Below are 17,787 nucleotides of genomic sequence, written 5' to 3'. Positions count from 1 at the left end.
ATCAAGGAGGTTTTCTGGGAGAATCTAACCTCCTCGTATGACATTTTGTTAGCCGAGGCAGATTGGCCTACACCCTTTGTGTTAGCCGCTTCTAGAGGGGAGGACGTGATACATTCGAGTTTTTCAGGTTACGTCCCTGAGGAGCATGAAAAGGCTTTCGCAGTGGAGTGGGCACTGGCCCTTGCCCCAGCGGTGTATCGTACTCCGGTGGGTTGGGATGGTGATTCACCGGCTCATGAGATACCTTTACGATCTATGCTGCAGCCACAACCGCAATATCCAATCGGACGTGAAGGAAAGGCTCACGTTTGCGACATTCTAATACAGTTAGAGTATCAAGGAATGATTGAATCATGTACATCACAGATGAATAATTCTCTCTTTACGGAATCAAAACCTGACGATTAATATCGGATTGTATTGTATTACCGAAATTTTAATAGTGATTGTTGCACTTTTGCAGTGCAGAACACACAGCTCTGCGCTGGTGAACAATCTTGTTCGTAAAAAATACAAACCTACACTAGACATTTCTAATGGTTTCTACAGTCATAATCTCACTCCTGAGAGCCGCGACTTGACAGCATTTACCGTCATCCCAAAAAATGTATGCATTTGCCTATTGAGTTTAAGACTAGCCCTGGGGCACATGCGGCACGTGTTGTGTCTTTGTTACACAACATAGACCCAGATGCGTTCTCGTAGGTTGGATACAAGTTCAATTTTGCAAAATCGCACATCGCCCATTTGGCGGTAATCTTTTTGGGCTATAAGCTCAATAATAAAGGAAAGAGGCTAGCCCCCCACTTCTTGGAGGAATTTGCACAATTGCAACCCCCTTCTACTCTGAAGAAACTTCAGTCCTTGCTGGGATTTTTGAATTTCGGGAGGACATACATGCCCGATTATGTCCAGCGTATAAAACCGCTTTAAGCGTTAATACAACCAACATATTCTTCTGCCAGCTGGCTTCCTGAACATACCTCTATGCTACATTCTTTGCAATCTGACATGCTTGCAACTAACTACTTGTTGACGCATGATAACACCACGAACCGGGTAATACCTATAGTTCCAGGGGTGGTGGGTTTCACTTACTTAACGTTCAATGAGGGAGACACAGTACCTATTGCATACAAATCACATTAATACACGGCAGCTGAAATGTGTTTTTTGAATGTTTAAACAATTTTGACTGCAGTACAGATGGTAGTTCTGAAAGAATGATCATTGGCGCAAGGTAAACGTATTCTTATGGTCACGCCCTTCTCTGCTTTGGAAGCTGTGACTAAGGCAAGTGTAACTAACTCGAAGGCGCTCCATCCACGTTGGATACAATGGGCTATGTTTTTGATATCCATATCACGTTTATCTTGGATCCTGCATTTCAGACATAGGAGTTTTTACAGTATGAACATGTTCATCCTCCTCCTTTGTTGTCCTCTACATGAGTACGAATGCATCATTTATACCGAGGGCTCAGCTCAACCGGCCACCGGCTTCAAACACGCTTATTCTGCGGCTTGTGCAATTATTGCTGGCTCAATTGTCAATGGACAGTTTAGGTCTTCCATAGTGCATACTCAGGCACTTGGGGACTGTACGGCACAATTGGCGGAGCTGCGTGCTCTTGTTCTTGCTCTCGAGTATGCTGATCCAAATGTGAATACTCTTATTGTGTGCGATTCCTATTACTGTATCCAGTCTTTTAATGACAACTTATTCTTTTGGTCTCAAAATGACTATCAAGACTCTAAAGGCAACGCAATTAAGCATAAAACGCCTTGGGTTTGAGTGGTCGACCTTAAACAGTGTCTGCCCCTCACACATGTTATACATACTCTTGTCCATCAGCGTGTGGGAGCACATGCTCTTGGCAATTCTTTGGCTGATGAAGCGGCCAAATCTGCAGTAGCCACGTGTTCCGTAGCAGCAGTTACAAGGTCCATGACTAAAATAGATAATGATATTTTGGCAGCGGTGGTTGCTACGAGGGAGGGAACCGCTTATCCTCAGGGTTTCCTTTCGAAATACTCTTATCATATAACTCCTGAACAGGTTCCTTATGCTAAGATTCATTCAGTTGGGGATCGGCTGATTCCCAACTTGGACCGAGGAGTTGCTCTGATCAAAGCCGCACACGAGGGCATATCGTCTGCACGTGCCGGTGTGTCTCTATTCTACAGCAACGTTACTGGTGGCGTGGTTTAAATAAACAAACCCGTAATTATGTACTTTCTTGTGACATTTGTCATCAAATCAAACAGTCTACGGTCTCACGCCCACCTCAGACACAGCTGTGTATTTCTAATCAACCATTTGGCTGTGTGTATCTTGATCACTGCGGTCCATTCTCTTCTGATACTGCGTATAAATATGTATTTGTTGCTGTTGATTACATGCACTAAATTCCTTTGGGTTTGGTCACAACACTGTGCTGACGCTCAAAATGTCATCAGGGATTTGCGGGTCTTTGTCGGGATGTTTGCCTGTGGCACCTTCCATTCTGACCAAGGTCCAGCATTCGCCTCTAAGGTGTACAAGGATGCGATGAAGTCAATGGGGGTGCTGGTGGTGCAGTTTGTGTCTCCATACAGGCCTAAGGGCAATTCAATTGTGGTACGAAAGAATCGGGACTTAAAGCAATCCTTGACAGCTACAGTCTTAGGTACTGGCAGGAACTGGCTGGCCCATTTGTATGGTGTTCAACGTGCACTTAATAATCTCTCTAGAAAATCTCTGGGTGGGCAGACCCCATACGAAATGTTCTTTGCCATTAAAATGTTTGTGCCAGACCTTGAAGGTCTAAACGTTGTGGCGGCTGCCACAACTTTTGACATAGATAATCATTCTACTGTGTTACAGGATCTACAAAAGACCCATGACGGCTATGCAACTGAACATTTACCCTCTTCCACTGATGCAACACTGCTGATTCCAGTTGCCAGCTGGCTTCCCAAAATCAGAGATCTGGTACAAGAAAACCTGGAGAACAAAAAAGAATTTGGTCCCTCTTATCGTGCACCAGTTCCAGTGCTAGGACTGAAGGGTACTCGTACAGTAATTTTACCACCTTTACCTGGTTGCAAAGACAAGAGATACATCTCAGTGGACAATATCAAGATACACTGTGTGGCTGATGCTGAATAGTGTCACACCTGCTGTTTTGTGCACACACCTTCATCGGATCCGCTGACTTCATCCTCTTTCACTGGTGCTCGTGTGGATAAGGAAGTGATGGGCACTGTAATTGACCTTTCACCCATCCTGTCTCTATCTTCCAATACGGACGTCGAGTACACATATCCTACAGATGAGTCCATTAGTGAGGTGCCAACCAGTCCTCGACAACATCAGGTGGACCCGAAACTGCCACCTCTGATTAATAGAACTGCAAGTGGTTACTTTGGAGATCACGCCAGCTTCTCTTCTGACTCATCCTCCTCGACATTCAGTTTGGCAGTCTAACCTACTAAATTATTTTCTTCTCTTGTTTCAAAAAGACTTACCTGGTCCCTCCATGGACCTACATTTGGTTGGTGTTTATCCTGATTTTCCTCTTCATGTCAACTGGATTTGTGACAGTGTTCGTTTTACTCATCAATGGTCATTATTAGCCATAACACTCTACTGTGAACTTGGTCGATGGAATTATGGCCCCTCACACATCGTCCCATATCATAAAATATGATCAGAAACTTGTGAACATTTCAGCATTCCCGGTTGCAGATGGCATCCTTTTGGACAAAGTAGCCTTCGAAATTCAGGGTCCGACCGAGGTGCTCAGGGTGCCATACGTGTTTCGCATCTCATTAGGAGAGGTGTTAACACGGGACATGCATTCTGACGACTATGATGTGCAAGCACTATATTCATTGTTTTCAGATTTAAAATATTATGCTGCTTTTGATGCTGAAGATATGTATTTAAATTCTGCCAAATATGCTGATCTCTTTTGTTATCAACATTATGGACATCATGTTTTGCACAAAACAAACACGTTAAGACCTGTTCTTCATTACACTCAATAGGGACATTGTCCTACTCCTGTACAAGGGAGCTCTAAAACTCTTAGAGAGAAGTTCACTTATTTTACAGATTATGACAAGTCTTAGCCGGAATCCTTTTCTTGAAATAACAATTGTCATCTCAATCATATTTTATATTGACCCATACTAAATTGATTTACGCCAACTCATTTAGGAGTAATTAGCTACACAGGGTTATGATCACTGGAAAGAGACCGTTGATTTAAAATCAATCTGGGGCACAAAGCCTTGGCAGGTTCAGGGAACTGAGGTTTTGCATCGTGCCTGCCTGATCCCAGCTCAAATTTTGTTTATAATTGATACAGTGTACCAAACCACTTGGTTCGGCCTGGCCACAGTAAAAAACATTGAATATCCCAACTATTCCGTCCTTAGCGGAATTTGACATTTGGCACGCTCTTATTATACTATTGATGCATTGCAAGCTTTGTAATGAAATTAGACTTTCAATGTCTCTGAAATTGATTCAACTGAGTGGTTTGTGTGGCAAACAAGTACAAATGCATGCCAATTGCGTTTTTATAATGTAACACCTGGTTTCACTCAGACTAGACCGGATCCTTATTATCTACTTACACATTCGGTCACCACATACTTGGTTGGTAAATTATGCCAACAATGGTTGGAACATTCCACCTTAGCATCAGTGAAACAACACCTTACACTCTTGTCGAATGATATCAATCTGACTGTTTTAATCTTTGGACCTAGGACTCCTAGATCTAAGAGATTTATTTATGCCACTTACAACGAAATTTGGAAACTTTCGCAGATTGAGGCAGATCTTCATCTGCGCCAAATTGATCAAGCTAATTTAGGAAAGGTTCTTGCCGTGGTCGACAATAGCATCAATACACTTTCATCATGGATTTATACTTTGGATAATATTGTTTCATCTGTTACTGATATTGTACAAATTGATGTATCAGTGTTGTATCATGGTCAAAATCCATTAAGATCTGTTATGCAATTCGCATGAACGTAGCAGACTCAAAATGGGCAAGGTCCCTTGGGATTATTTGAATGCTTCTGCTTTGTTTCTACCGTTTAATCTGACTGATAAACAGAGATTTATGTCCATGAAAGATGCTGCTTATACACTTTTGCATACTAAACAATTGGAGCCCTTACCGTTATCGGTAGCGGAGACGGACTCTACTGTTTGGTTAATTCATGAGGTTATTTTTCTCCCCTTTTCGCTGTTTCAATTTAAATCGTGCATGCAACATTTTCCGATTCGCCGTTTTGAACCACTGGGTAGTAGATTTCTCCATGAATTGTGGTCCTTACCTTTCACTTACAGATGTCAGCGGGAGGATAAGGAAGTCTCTCTATTAGAGGGGGGAACTGCGATTCCACATTAGGACATTCCCTGGTTTGTAAACACGGTAAGTTACACTGCGCGTGTAATGTATCAGAGCCTAATCTTGCTTGTTTTTTAAAGGAACCCCAGTGCCGAAAATAATTCCCGCTTTTACTTTGCTTACTACCGGCAGTTATCTTATTTTGAACAACCAAGACTGCTGTAGTTTACAGGCAAGAATCCCGTATTTAGTAACGGTTTCAGTGTTTAACTTGTTGTAGTAATGTGCTTTTTCCGCCCCAGATAGTTCCATTAGGCCTTCCATTCCGACTTTGAAAACAGATTTTAACAAATTGAGCGGGCTCAAAGTGCTACAATTCCAACAAGAAGTGGCTTTCACTTCCGCAAGAGAGACCGTCGAGTTACAGGTGGCTAGGACATCTAGCGAGATTCAGTCCCTTCTTAACACTGACCTCCCACTTCACTTTGGGGAGCTTATACATCAAATATTTAATGCGTCTTGCACATTTTTTTTAAACGTGTGGGATCCGGATCCTTGTGACTTCTTTTCAGACGATATTTGGAGTAACACCGGCTTTTAGTCATTCTATTTTTTCCAGTCTCTTCGGAGGGTTCCCCTTTGTATTGGCATTAGGTGGTGGAATCCTGCTTCTGCTGTTCCTACTGCGCATTGGCTGCTCATCTTGTGGTAATGCACAGACCAGTCCAATTGCAACTGTACCATAATCGGACTCAACAGGTTTTTGAATGCTTGCCATTAGCAACGCTTGGCGTTAGTTATGGATTAAATTTTCGCTTTGCCTACTTTACTTGCGTGCAACCAGTGTTCTACTGTCAACGGTGCCCCTTCTATTGGGCTATGGATTTATGCTCGCCAACACGTCATGTCCAGTTCCGGATTTTAACCTGTTGATGAGCCCCTTAGAGACTCACGACCAGGCTTGTTCGGGGGATGGTCGTATGGCGTGTGCGGCAGCACTTGGAGTATTGGCTGAATGGGATTTCTGTGCGGCTGCGCAGAACTTCTTGCATCAGAGTTTCATTGAATATCACGCAAGTTGTCCAGTTCTGCTTTTGGAAGTATCCGATTACGAGGAACACACTTGTTCCGTTGACCTACTAAATTGGATGGCATCTCTTTTCTAGCAACGATAGGGATGATCTTTTGGAGGGAATTGCATTCTTAGGTTCACATACTTTGATGGATTCACCTCCTCCTTCACAGTAACTTTATTATTCCAGAGACAGCACGCTTTCTATAGGTCGTAATAAGAATATTGAAATTTTTTTCCCTTTTTTTTTTCAATTTTATCCTATTTGGTTTTTTCCCCCAGACACTTTGAACTCTTTTGAACTCTGTTTTGGTCTTTTGTCTATGTCCTATGACCTTATCAAGGAGATGGTGTTATATGGCCCTTAGGGACATTGTCAACATTGCTAAGTTAGCATGAGCTTTTCTGCCATGATGCTGCTTTCGCGCACGTTACTACATGACTTTGTTTTTGCAAGACTCGGTTTGTGCCTTTCTGCTTTTCGCGTTCTCTGCTAAGTTCCTGGAGTTTAGTCTGAACATGATGTGCAAGGTCGATAAACAATACCCCTCGTTATTCTGTTCTGGTGAGTCCCTAGCATCTAGACATAACATGCTAAACACAGCTGCAATGTTGGAGACTCGTGCTTTGATATTACGGGGATGCATGTTGTTTTAAGACACACTTACAGAGAGCCTTTCCATGGAGAAGAGCTATGCTGTTCCTATGATGTAAACCTTACATCCAGGCTTTAAAGGTATGGGGTCTGCTGTCAAATCCCAGAGATCTTCCTTTATATAAATAAACTTCTTCCAGTTGAGGGGAGGGTGGTTAGGCCTTAAAGTACTTTTTCCACTGTCTTTATACCTTGGTACTCTATGGAACTGTACAATGCGAATTGTTTTCAGTTTATGCATTTTGCTGCTGGTAGTGGCTTGTATACTGTATTGTAGAGCACAATACTTAAAATAAACATTTTGAACTATTATAGTGACTCTGCCAATTCCTATTGTGGAAAAGTACGAGTGAACGAGCAAATTGGTATGTCTTGCTACTACGATTCCTGATAGAGTTGGGAGTGTTGTGTTCTGGGTCGTCTAATCATTTGTAGCTTTGTGATTTTTGGAGGAGAACGAATGAGACACTATAGCTAGTCTGTTTTGAGATTTTGGGTACTAAGGTTGGTACACCCCTACACACGGAGGTCCTGGTTTCTTGAGCATAGTTCTGTGTAGGTGTAGAATCTCCGCAACAGTTTCAGTAAAGCCATCATGTAGATGGGGAACTCGAAATGACCAGGGCCTGGTACACATACTTAAGATGGCTTCCTCGGTCACTTCTACCATCTAGTAATTGGACTAGACAGCACATGGTCACAGCTGCTCATGCAGATATGCCCTCCCATGTAATATAAAGCACCCTACATTAGGTCTACAAGACATGCTGCAGGGGTGACTTTCATATATTACAGGCAAGTACTTTGGCATGGGACACAGTGAGTGTGCCATGTTGCGTTTTCACTCATGGTTTGCACCATGACAAACAGTCTGCAATGGCAGCCTGTATGCAATTTGTGTGTGGGTCTCTTAGGTTGGCATTGTATGATCACAACATCTTTCAGTGCCCAAACTGCAGCAAAAGCTTCTCTTTCAATGGCACTCCACCGCCTTTGAAGCAACCTCCTGCTAGTGAAGGCTACCATTTGGTCTGGATGCTCCTCATTCCGCTGTGCTCAAACTGCCCCTATGCCATGCTCTGAAGCATCTGTCTGCACAATGAATTATTTGGAGAAGTCAGGGACCCTGAGCACAGGTGGTGTGAACATGGCTTCCTTGAGAGAACCAAAGGCTTTCTGACAAGCCTCTGTCCAGATCACCAATCTCGGCTGCTTCTTGGAAGTCATCTCGGTTTAGGGGGCAACAATGGTGTGATAGCCCTTAACAAATCATTTGTAGTAGCCTGTGACCCCTAGGAAGGCTTTCACTTCTGTTTAGGTTTAGGTGGTTGCCAGGGCATGATAGTTTCTGAAGGAAACTGCAATGTTGTTGCGGTGTCCTCCACACACTTTTTGCCCCGTTTATGACTACTAGATGCTGGTTTTCAACTCTGAGTGCACTGAGGCCTGCTAATCAGACCTCCGTGACAATCCCCTTTCCCCTAAAACAAGTTAAAGTCTAATTGTAACCCAATTGGCAAGGACTTTAGCACACCTACAAGTCCCCAATAAATAGTACCCCTGCTACATACGGCATGGGTACTAAAGAGGGTCACTAAGAAATGATGCATGCATTGCGCCACCCTAAGGGAAATACAACCAAACTCATGCAGACTGCCATTACAGGCTGCGTGAAATGGTGCAAACAAATGTGAAAACATGACGTGGCACACCCTGTGTGCCATGCCCTCAGACACTACATGCCATATATGCAAGTCACTCCTATAGCAGGCCTTATAGCCCTAAGGCAGGTTGCAATATATTACATGTGAGGACATATCTGCTTGAGCAGATCTGCCCCTGTGCTGTCTAGTTCAATTACTAGATAGTACAAGTAAGCAGGGAAGCCATCTTAAGTATATGTACTGGCACGGGTCATTACAAGTTCGCCAGCTACCTTCTGACCCCTAGGAGATGAGAGCCCCACTCTTGGAGGTCAGAAACAATGCCTTTCTCTGGCAGGAGAGGTTACACCTCCTCCAGCAGGATGGCTAGTAAATTAGCAGGTAAAGGCAGGGAGCTTCAAGGAGCACACCACATTTGATATGTGGGCCTGGCTTCACCCAGACCTGGGAGATCCCACCCCCTGCACTGAGGCCCATTTGGCACCAGGACAGGCGGGAAATTAGATATGCAAGGAGGCGTGTTGCACCTCCAGGCTAATGACATTTCTAACGTGGGCAGCCTAAAGCAAACACAAAAGAGATAATTCCATCATCTTGTGCATGGTGGAATTAGGAACTCTGGGACAAAGTGATACCGACTTCCCACAGGAAGTGGTCGTTTAGGGGTGTAATGAGCCCTGGGGTAAGTAGTGCATTGCCTACTACCCTTCACCCCCCTTTACATTCCTAAATTGAAGATTTGGGTGGCCCCCTGGCACCAGGAAAACAGATTCGACTACTGGGAACGGAGGAAAGAAAAATCGAAGAGAGCGAAAATCAAGGACCCCCATCAAAGACTGGCACAAAACCCTGCCAGGCTGCTTGCACTTACTCACTGGGACTGACTTTTCCAACAGATAGACATCCTTCCCAAAACCATTAGATGACTGCCCAGCACCTCAACAACCGGGAAAGATCTCCCTTGGAGTAGAGGAGCTGCTCCCCTGCTCTGCAGGCACCGGAAAGCATCTGCCGGTCCACAGTGTTGCTAGCCATTGGGCTCACTGAACGAGCAGTGCAACAGGAGAAAGGTCTTTGTGCTCCAGGAGGTCAGACCAGTCTCCTTACTAAGTTGGGTGATGCCAGAACCTCCAAGAGCCGCCCAGCACCAATACCCTGGGTACTGGGGCAGTTGCAGCAACCAAGACTTGTTGGTGGTCCAGTCCGGACTCCAAAAGCAAAGTGCGAGACCTACCGTTGAGGGACGCCCGAATCCACCTGGCCAGCACCAAGAGTGGCCCTGATGCCATGCTTCCCATTTTCACCAGGTCACCAAGACCGAATGAGCCTGTGACCGACCGCAACCCGATGCCTCAAAGCACCTTGGCATCCACACTCCACAGCCTGAGTCCAAGGGAGCTGACAGTGCCAACAGGGTCGGCACCTACATTGGGGCGTGGTGGCGTCACCCCACTGCTTTCTCGCAGTGCGAGAAGCAGAAACATAAAATGGTAAAACGACAATTTTATGTTTCTGCTTCTCGCACTGCGCGAAAGCAGAAGTGCCTGGTTGGGGGCGGGAGGGTGGGCGGTCTTGCTCGAGGGTAGGGGGGAGTGGCTTGCCCACAGTTGTGGGCCCAGACTGTATTGTTGCCCATCTGGGGCCGATCAAAGCAGTAATGCACACTCTCCCTTTTTCTCTATGTAGGCTGCATGCATAGAGAAAATGGCCTCCCTACAGGCGCCTGGCCGGGAGCTGTCCACACCGATGGCAGTGTTGCGATTGGCTTGGGGAGGGTTGTATATATTTTTGATACATAAAATAAAATCCAAATAATTACAAGGTGAAGTGGTGTCTCACATAGCATTCTGACATTGACTATTTTGTTTGTACATTCATTGAGTGCTCTGCATATACATTTGCTGTATCAGATATGTCTCTAAAGGAAGCCAGGTGAACCGTGTATGTTCTGTGCAATGCAGGCAGTATACAATTGGGCGCTCTTGCCTCTACAGGCAGCCACTGGAGGGAAAGCAGCATAGGAGTAATGTGGGCTGTGGTCTGCTACGCGGGCACCACTCACCTCACCATCCCCGCAGCATTCACCTCACAGCCACGCAACCACCACACACCTCACTGACACGTACACACCGGCCACCGAAATCCACTGCTCACCTCACTGTCTCACAGCCAAGTCTAAGCTCACGCCTTCACAGCCACCACTCGCATCCGAGCTGCCATGCAGCCCCGCTCACCTCAGCGCCATGGAGCCTGCACTCACCTCAGCGCCACGGAGCCTGCACTCACCTCAGCGCCACGGAGCCTGCACTCACCTCAGCGCCACAGAGCCTGCACTCACCTCAGCGCCATAGAGCCTGCACTCACCTCAGCGCCATAGAGCCTGCACTCACCTCAGCGCCATAGAGCCTGCACTCATCTCACTACCACAGAGCCTGCACTCACCTCACTGCCACAGAGCCTGCACTCACCTCACTGCCACAGAGCCTGCACTCACCTCACTGCCACAGAGCCTGCACTCACCTCACTGCCACAGAGCCTGCACTCACCTCACTGCCACAGAGCCTGCACTCACCTCAGCGCCATGCCACAGGGTACAAAAGGGACGCTCAGAGCACATGTACGGATTGTTAGTTTTGAGAATTTCCATCCTATTACCAACTGTACATTCTAAAATCTGTAAAACCGAAATTACAACTTAAAAAATAAAAACGTCCCAATACAACTAATTAAGCAGTACGACACCTCACGAAAACAAACCCGGTTAGTTGTAATATTCTACTGGTAATGGAAACATACTGGCTGCACGCCTTCCACATTTACGGAGGCAATCGGGACAGTGAATCTACTGCGTGGTTCCTGCGGTGAAAGGTATGCCTCCCTCTTGTTTTTCGGAGGGGAATGGTCCTGACACATGTACTACTAACACGCAGTTTTTGTTATAGCGCTTGCTCTCATTTGCTGTTTTGAGAGCTGTAAAGTGCAGATGCTACTATTGTTACTTAATATCCGAGCACCTCCCTTACTAGTCCTGCTGCGGAGAATAATGGAAACAGTATTACTGTGCAACAAAAGAATACATGAAATGTGCCCCTGAATGTTTTTCCATAAATTTATTTTCTTCCGTTTAACAAATAAACAAATCGCTGGATGCGCCTTTACGGATAATCAAACGGGTACTTGTAACTCAGTAAAATAAATTTTGGATAGAACATGTAACACCTTCCTCTGGTACAAACACTCTGTGCTGTTGGCGGGATTGCGAGTCGCGGTGCAGGCGTGTTTATATTCGATTCTGGTTACAGCACAATACGTCTCTGCGGTTTAGGAACTGGTGTGCTATCACTTTTTTGTGTTATCCTTGCTCTTTGTGTATCCAAACTTGCGCACGTTTATGATATAGGATGAACTTCGGCCGCGGATGTCATACTTCACAATCCAAACACATTTGCCCCTTTTCTGTTAGAGTCCCCATTGCTTGCCCTGGGTGAACGGAAGCTCATTTTGAGTTAATATTTTGAAGGGTCGATCCATGTGGCAGCCCTGAGAAAATTAGTAATGATGGTAGGCCAGAACTCGATGTGAACCTTGCATAGGTCCTTGTGGACCCCATGTCTTGCGTTTATTTACTCACTGCATTCTTGGTGGTTTAGAAGGCGATCTGTTCCAAATTGGTATGTTGTTCCTCTCCCTCACACAACTCCTCTTGGTTTCACTCCCTCACACAACTCCTCTTGGCTCTCTTATTCAAAATGTTGTAGTGAAGTCACTGTTGCACTTTTTTTTTAATGGCGTTTCTTGCATGAAAACAGAAAATTAATTTAAGGAAATAGTGTCATCATATTGATGTACAGCACTGCACAGTCAATGAATGTATTTATTGTATGGTTAAAACCATTACAAGTGTGTTCAAAAGATAATATCGGCAAATGATAACATCAACATACGCAAAGATTGTCCTCTATAGCTCATAAAAATAGGCAATTTTTTAAATAATAAATAATGTAAGCATATTGCTTTATTAACCTTCCCGCTTCCTCAAATTTGCTTGAAAATGCACCATTTATTCACTCTTTTTTCAAAGTTTTCTCATGGGGAGAACCCCCCAAACCTCTCGTAGGATGTTCAGGCTCACTCGCAACGCTCGCTCATCACAGTGCAGTACGGCAATAAATTTACGCCTCACAACTTTCAAATGTCACCAGTCGCCACCGAGTACCAATGTGGTCCTGAGAACCTCAAGAGCTGAGCCCATTCTTGCCCAGTTGGCGCCACCCGCTTTTTTTGGTCACGGCTAGCGAAGGCTGCGCTTGCGCAGTCTCGCTCGCGAGATTTAATGTTGTTTAGTACGGGGCTTGAACCCGCCCCTCTTCTCCATTGGCTGGCTTCCTAAACGGAGGCCAGCCATTGGAGGAGAGGAGCGTCTGTCCATTTAAGCCCCGTCTTTTTCGGATTCGGGGGCGTGTTTTTCACTTTCTTTCTCTACTCTGGAATGTAAACATTCCAGCCAATGGCATGAGGAGAGAAAGAAAAACACGCCCCCGAATCCGAAAATTTGCTGCGTTTCTCCGAGGCATTTCTGCTTGACCTCGGAGAAACATGGTTACCAAGTCGGCGAGCTCCTGCTGCTGCGTGGCCAGTACTATGGGGAATGGTGACTTTGAGAATGGAAATATATTTGCACTTCAATTAAAACATGCCGATCGGGAGATGATGGTCGATGTGCTTTCCATTTTTGAAATTGTGTGTAATATATTTACTTCAGTCAATACACTGGAGACATGCCACATAGGCTCTGATTATGTCCCCTGGCCCTACCTTGCCATTTGTGCCATCGCCCTTTTAATATGCCTCCTGGTGAATGCATGGGTAGGACGCTGGCTGTGATTGGCCCGCCTCCTTGTGTTGAAGGACAGGCTGCCCCTCATTACCAATGGAGTGATCTAAGTGGACAGGGGGTGCACACCGTGGTACAACAGCATGCTATCACCTAGATTGGTAGCCAATGGCGAGCTGCATCAGAGTGGCACGCTTCAGGATTCTGTGAAACTGTTCCCGAGCACCAGAAATGCCGGGGCAGCAGGCGCTGTTTCTGGAATCAGGGGGTGTGAGCACACAGAACCGGCAAGAGAGCGGCGTGCGAGCGGCGAGAGCGGCGTGCGCGCAGACAGAACAGAAGTGAAGGCGCTGGAAACTGCAGGGGCGGGCAGGGCAGCCCCCTCTCCCTCGGATTTCTCAGAAGTGCTGGGACATACTGCTTCTTCGCACTTGTGCACCGTCACTTCACGTGCATCACCGAGGGGGCTGCGGCGGTGGGGTGGATGCTCCTGCCAAGGGCAGAGGCGGCTTCGTGCGGGACTGAAGTGTGGGACTGGCACTGGCACAGGCAGCAGACAGACAGACACAGTGCTGGAGGAGACACAATGAGACACTGAAGGGGTCTGGCTGCTCTTACCGGGCGGGGCAGTGGGTCTTGTGGGTGTGAGTGTGCAGAGACGTCTGACAAACACTCTGAGCACAGGCTGTGAGTGAGAAGCAGACACCCTGCTTGGCAGCCACTTGGTTTTGCTGCCTTTGTTCCTGCCTGGTGCTGCCCTTCCGTGCCCCCTGGTAGGGGGAAGCGCAACTCTTGGTTGACCCTACCATGAAAGCAGTCGCCTACCCAGACTTTGTGGCTGCCCAGTGCCTGATGTCAATCTCCCACCGCCCGTCTGTGGTGATGCCCCCACAGAGCCAGGCGCCGCCGCTGCTGCCAGTGGTGCCCAAGGGTGCCACCTCGCCAGAGGAGTCGGACCTGCTGCGCCAGAGGTCGCGGCCAGAGGTGGCCAAAGAGCCGCCGCCTCTGCAGCAGCGCCCCGCCGGACTCGGGGACACCTGGAAGGACTACTGTACCCTGCTGGTCATCGTCCGGGGCCTGCTGGACCTCAACAAGTACCCGGTGGCGCTGGAGTACCCTCCCCCCAGCAGCATGCCCGTCGCCCCCAACCCACCGTCACTAGAGCAAGAGGACCGCAGCAGCCCTGCTCCCAGCCCCCAGGGGCAGCAGGAGGACTGTACCCTTGACACCCGCGACATCAGGGACAGTTCATCCCCGCCACCCACCCCAGACCCGCAGGACAGGGGCGGCGCCGACAAAAGGCACTGGTGCCCGCACAGCGACTGCGGGAAGGTCTACGGCAAGTCCTCGCACCTGAAGGTGCACTACCGCGTGCACACAGGTGAGTACTGGGGCAGCCCGTGCGAGCCACGAACAAAGGTGGGGTTTTTTTCAGGCTGACTCACAGGTGAGTGTTGAAGAGAAGTGAAGTTGGGTGGCGCTCCTGGCGGTGACGCGTGACCTCAGACACCTCGTGTTGCCTGAGACAGGAGCAGGTGTGAGCCAGCTGTGGGCTTCCTGCCAGGGGTGCGGTGAAAGCCTATATACATGTGTCTAGGGCATGGGGAAAACATTGGGGTTATCCGTTTTCTCCCAAAACACGATTTTTTTCTCAGGCTGTGATGAACCTCACTTTCCTACGTATAGTTGCCAAACGTCAGTTTACATGCGAGTCCGCTCTGGAATCGTGCCTCATTTCATACTACTTTTTAATGTTTCTAACTAAAAACCGCCTTTTAGATTTTTATTCATAAGACTGCCGCACTGACTGGTTAGGGTCAATTTTCTAAAGACTGACCCCCCCCCACCAAAGAAAATACACATGTAGACGTGTGCATTTATGACTGAACTTGCGGCTCGTGTCCGAGGTTCCTCAGCGCCACCGTGTGCTCTGCTCGTAACCTGGAGGGCGCGACGTACAACAGACGCTTCCAACATGTGACCCCAGACAAAGAGCGGGAAATATGACCGAGGATGAGTCTCCTTCCTGCCCTGTGTGGCTCTGTGTGTGGGTGCAAATGCAATAGGTCTCGCATTGGAGAGTGATTAAGCTTGACATTGTAAATAACAATGCCGTTTCTTTAAATGTTTTAAAAACAAAAACATAAATAAGAATAATGTCATGAGCAATGCCAACAGCTCTAACTTTAACAATGCCGAGACCATTGCATTGTAAATGCTTGTTCTGGAACTGAGAATGGCAAGAGTCTCTAGCAGCGTGACCCAGCTGGACAAAACACCACTGCACACGAGGCCCTAGCCCAAGTTACAGTGGACCAATGGTGTCCCTGCATGCCCGTGACCCTCAAGACCTGAACCCCCTTGTGGGTTCAACCGGGCTGGTCCCACCAGTCCCTGCTTGCAGCCTCTTTTAAACAGGACCATTTCCCTTTGACTTTAATGGGGCACTCGAAGATGAAAAGCACCTCTGCACTCGGACGCCCCAGAGACGACTGAGGTGACCTGTTAATGCTGGCTTGGACCTTGCCCAATACTTACTTTAAGTCCAGAAGAACAGTCCTGTAAGTCGTTGACAAGCGACTGTATGTAGTATATGTTTTTCCAGATAGGATAACATTACCGCTCTAAAAATACCAATATAGCACATTTTCTATTTCTTGAAACATCTGTATCTCAAAAGGTACTTATCCGATTACTATGATCTTCGTGTCTAAATTCGTATAAAAATCTGTGTTTTTTATAAATTAGTGTCATATTTTTTTATTGAGTGTGTCTTACATACTCTATGTGTGTAATAAATGCTTAACACTATCCTCTGAAAGGCCTAAACTGCTCGCCCACACTACCAGGAAGGAGAGCATTTGGGATTATTATAACCCCAGTAAACCAGTAAGGGTCGTCTGGATTCTCTGCAGTGTCCATCATTTTGTCGTACCGTATAGAGAGCCAGCTTCCTCCACATACCTCTGCCAACCAGAAACCCAAATTCCAACATTGGTGATCAACGGTGCAAATAGAACTTGTTTTTGTGCAATGCTATACAATAGCTGGTGTACACTACCCATCCACATCCAAGACCATTTTGATTTGTTTTCATTTTTCCCAGCTTTGCAATTTTTTATTAATCTTCTACATCAGGTCTCTAGCTGGTTCTGAAAACGGAACCATTGAGTTTGAGCTGGTCAAGCTGGAAGATTATACAGTGGCCCGGTTGAAAAGCTTCTGCAAGGGGATGGGTCTACCGGCCAAGGAGCCACCAGGAAGGTGGAGTTTCAACAGGCGCTGGCGACCTGGGCAGAAACCTGCTCCCAAGAGAATGACAGATTGGAGGAGCCCGAGAATGGCTCTTCTGAGGAACCACCGGCAGCAGTTGACGGGACACCCTTGGATTTGAGTCTAAAAGAACTGGAGATCAAGGACACGCAGGCGGAATCCAGCAGTGATGGTGGCAGCATACATGTAATAGCTTGCCATGCCTTCTTTTTGTGTACAGGAAGGTGCTACAGAAAGAAGTAGTGTTCAGTCCCTTTGAACTCCTCTATGGAAAACCGATTAAGGGCCCTTTCAGCCCTGTAAAGAGGGGTGAGAGAAAGCTCCCAAGAAACTCCCACCACCACCCACCCAAAATGTGGTCAGCTACCTGCTGACCCCCCGCAACCAGATGCTGGAAGAAGTCAAAATGTAAACTAGAAGCCACCCAAGAGGTGATGAAACTCTGGTAAGACCAAAAGGCCACGCTGGTGGAGTTTCAGCCTGGGTATTGGAAGCATTAGAGCCCAAAGATCTCCAGTAACACTTGACTAGCCCATATGAGATAAAGCAGCAAAAGGGGGAGGCCACCTACCTGGTGGACCTCCAGACCAGTAGGTACCCCCTAAGGGTACACCATGTGAACCGACTGAAGCTTCATTCGAGAAGTCCGAAGTGAGCATGCTCCTAGTGACATATGAGTGAGTGGAAGAGGAGAGAGAATCTCTCCCTAACCTCCTCTCTGCACAGGAACATGCAGGGTCCATAGAGGGTGTCAACATTTCTACCACCCTGAACCCAGAACAGCAAGGTGACTGTTACCAATTACTGAACAGTTTGTTCCATTGTTCTCACTCGCATATCTGTGTGTTCATGATGTCAACACTGGGGATAGTCCCCATGCAAAGAACAAAAGGTACAGATTGTGACAAGGTGAGAGAAGGCATCAAGGCGGAAGTC

At 46.9% G+C, this 17,787-nt stretch overlaps 2 protein-coding genes across 5 annotated transcripts in view; one reads left to right on the top strand and one right to left on the bottom strand.

Annotated features, from left to right (window-relative positions):
- HAUS5 (HAUS augmin like complex subunit 5) overlaps positions 1 to 17,787 on the bottom strand; it is a 343,036-nt gene that overhangs the window by 157,601 nt on the left and 167,648 nt on the right. The window lies entirely within an intron of this gene.
- On the top strand, positions 14,386 to 16,972 carry LOC146809099 (Krueppel-like factor 9). Its single transcript, XM_085620362.1, has 2 exons — positions 14,386 to 14,959; positions 16,725 to 16,972. The coding sequence occupies exons 1-2, from the start codon at positions 14,386 to 14,388 to the stop codon at positions 16,970 to 16,972; spliced, it is 822 nt and encodes a 273-aa protein (XP_085476488.1).

This window comes from Triturus cristatus, chromosome 7 (assembly GCF_964204655.1).
Source record: "Triturus cristatus chromosome 7, aTriCri1.1, whole genome shotgun sequence".
Taxonomy (NCBI): Eukaryota; Metazoa; Chordata; class Amphibia; order Caudata; family Salamandridae; genus Triturus; species Triturus cristatus.
Note: the sequence above shows the minus strand (reverse complement) of the source record. Positions and strands in the feature narration are given on the sequence as shown.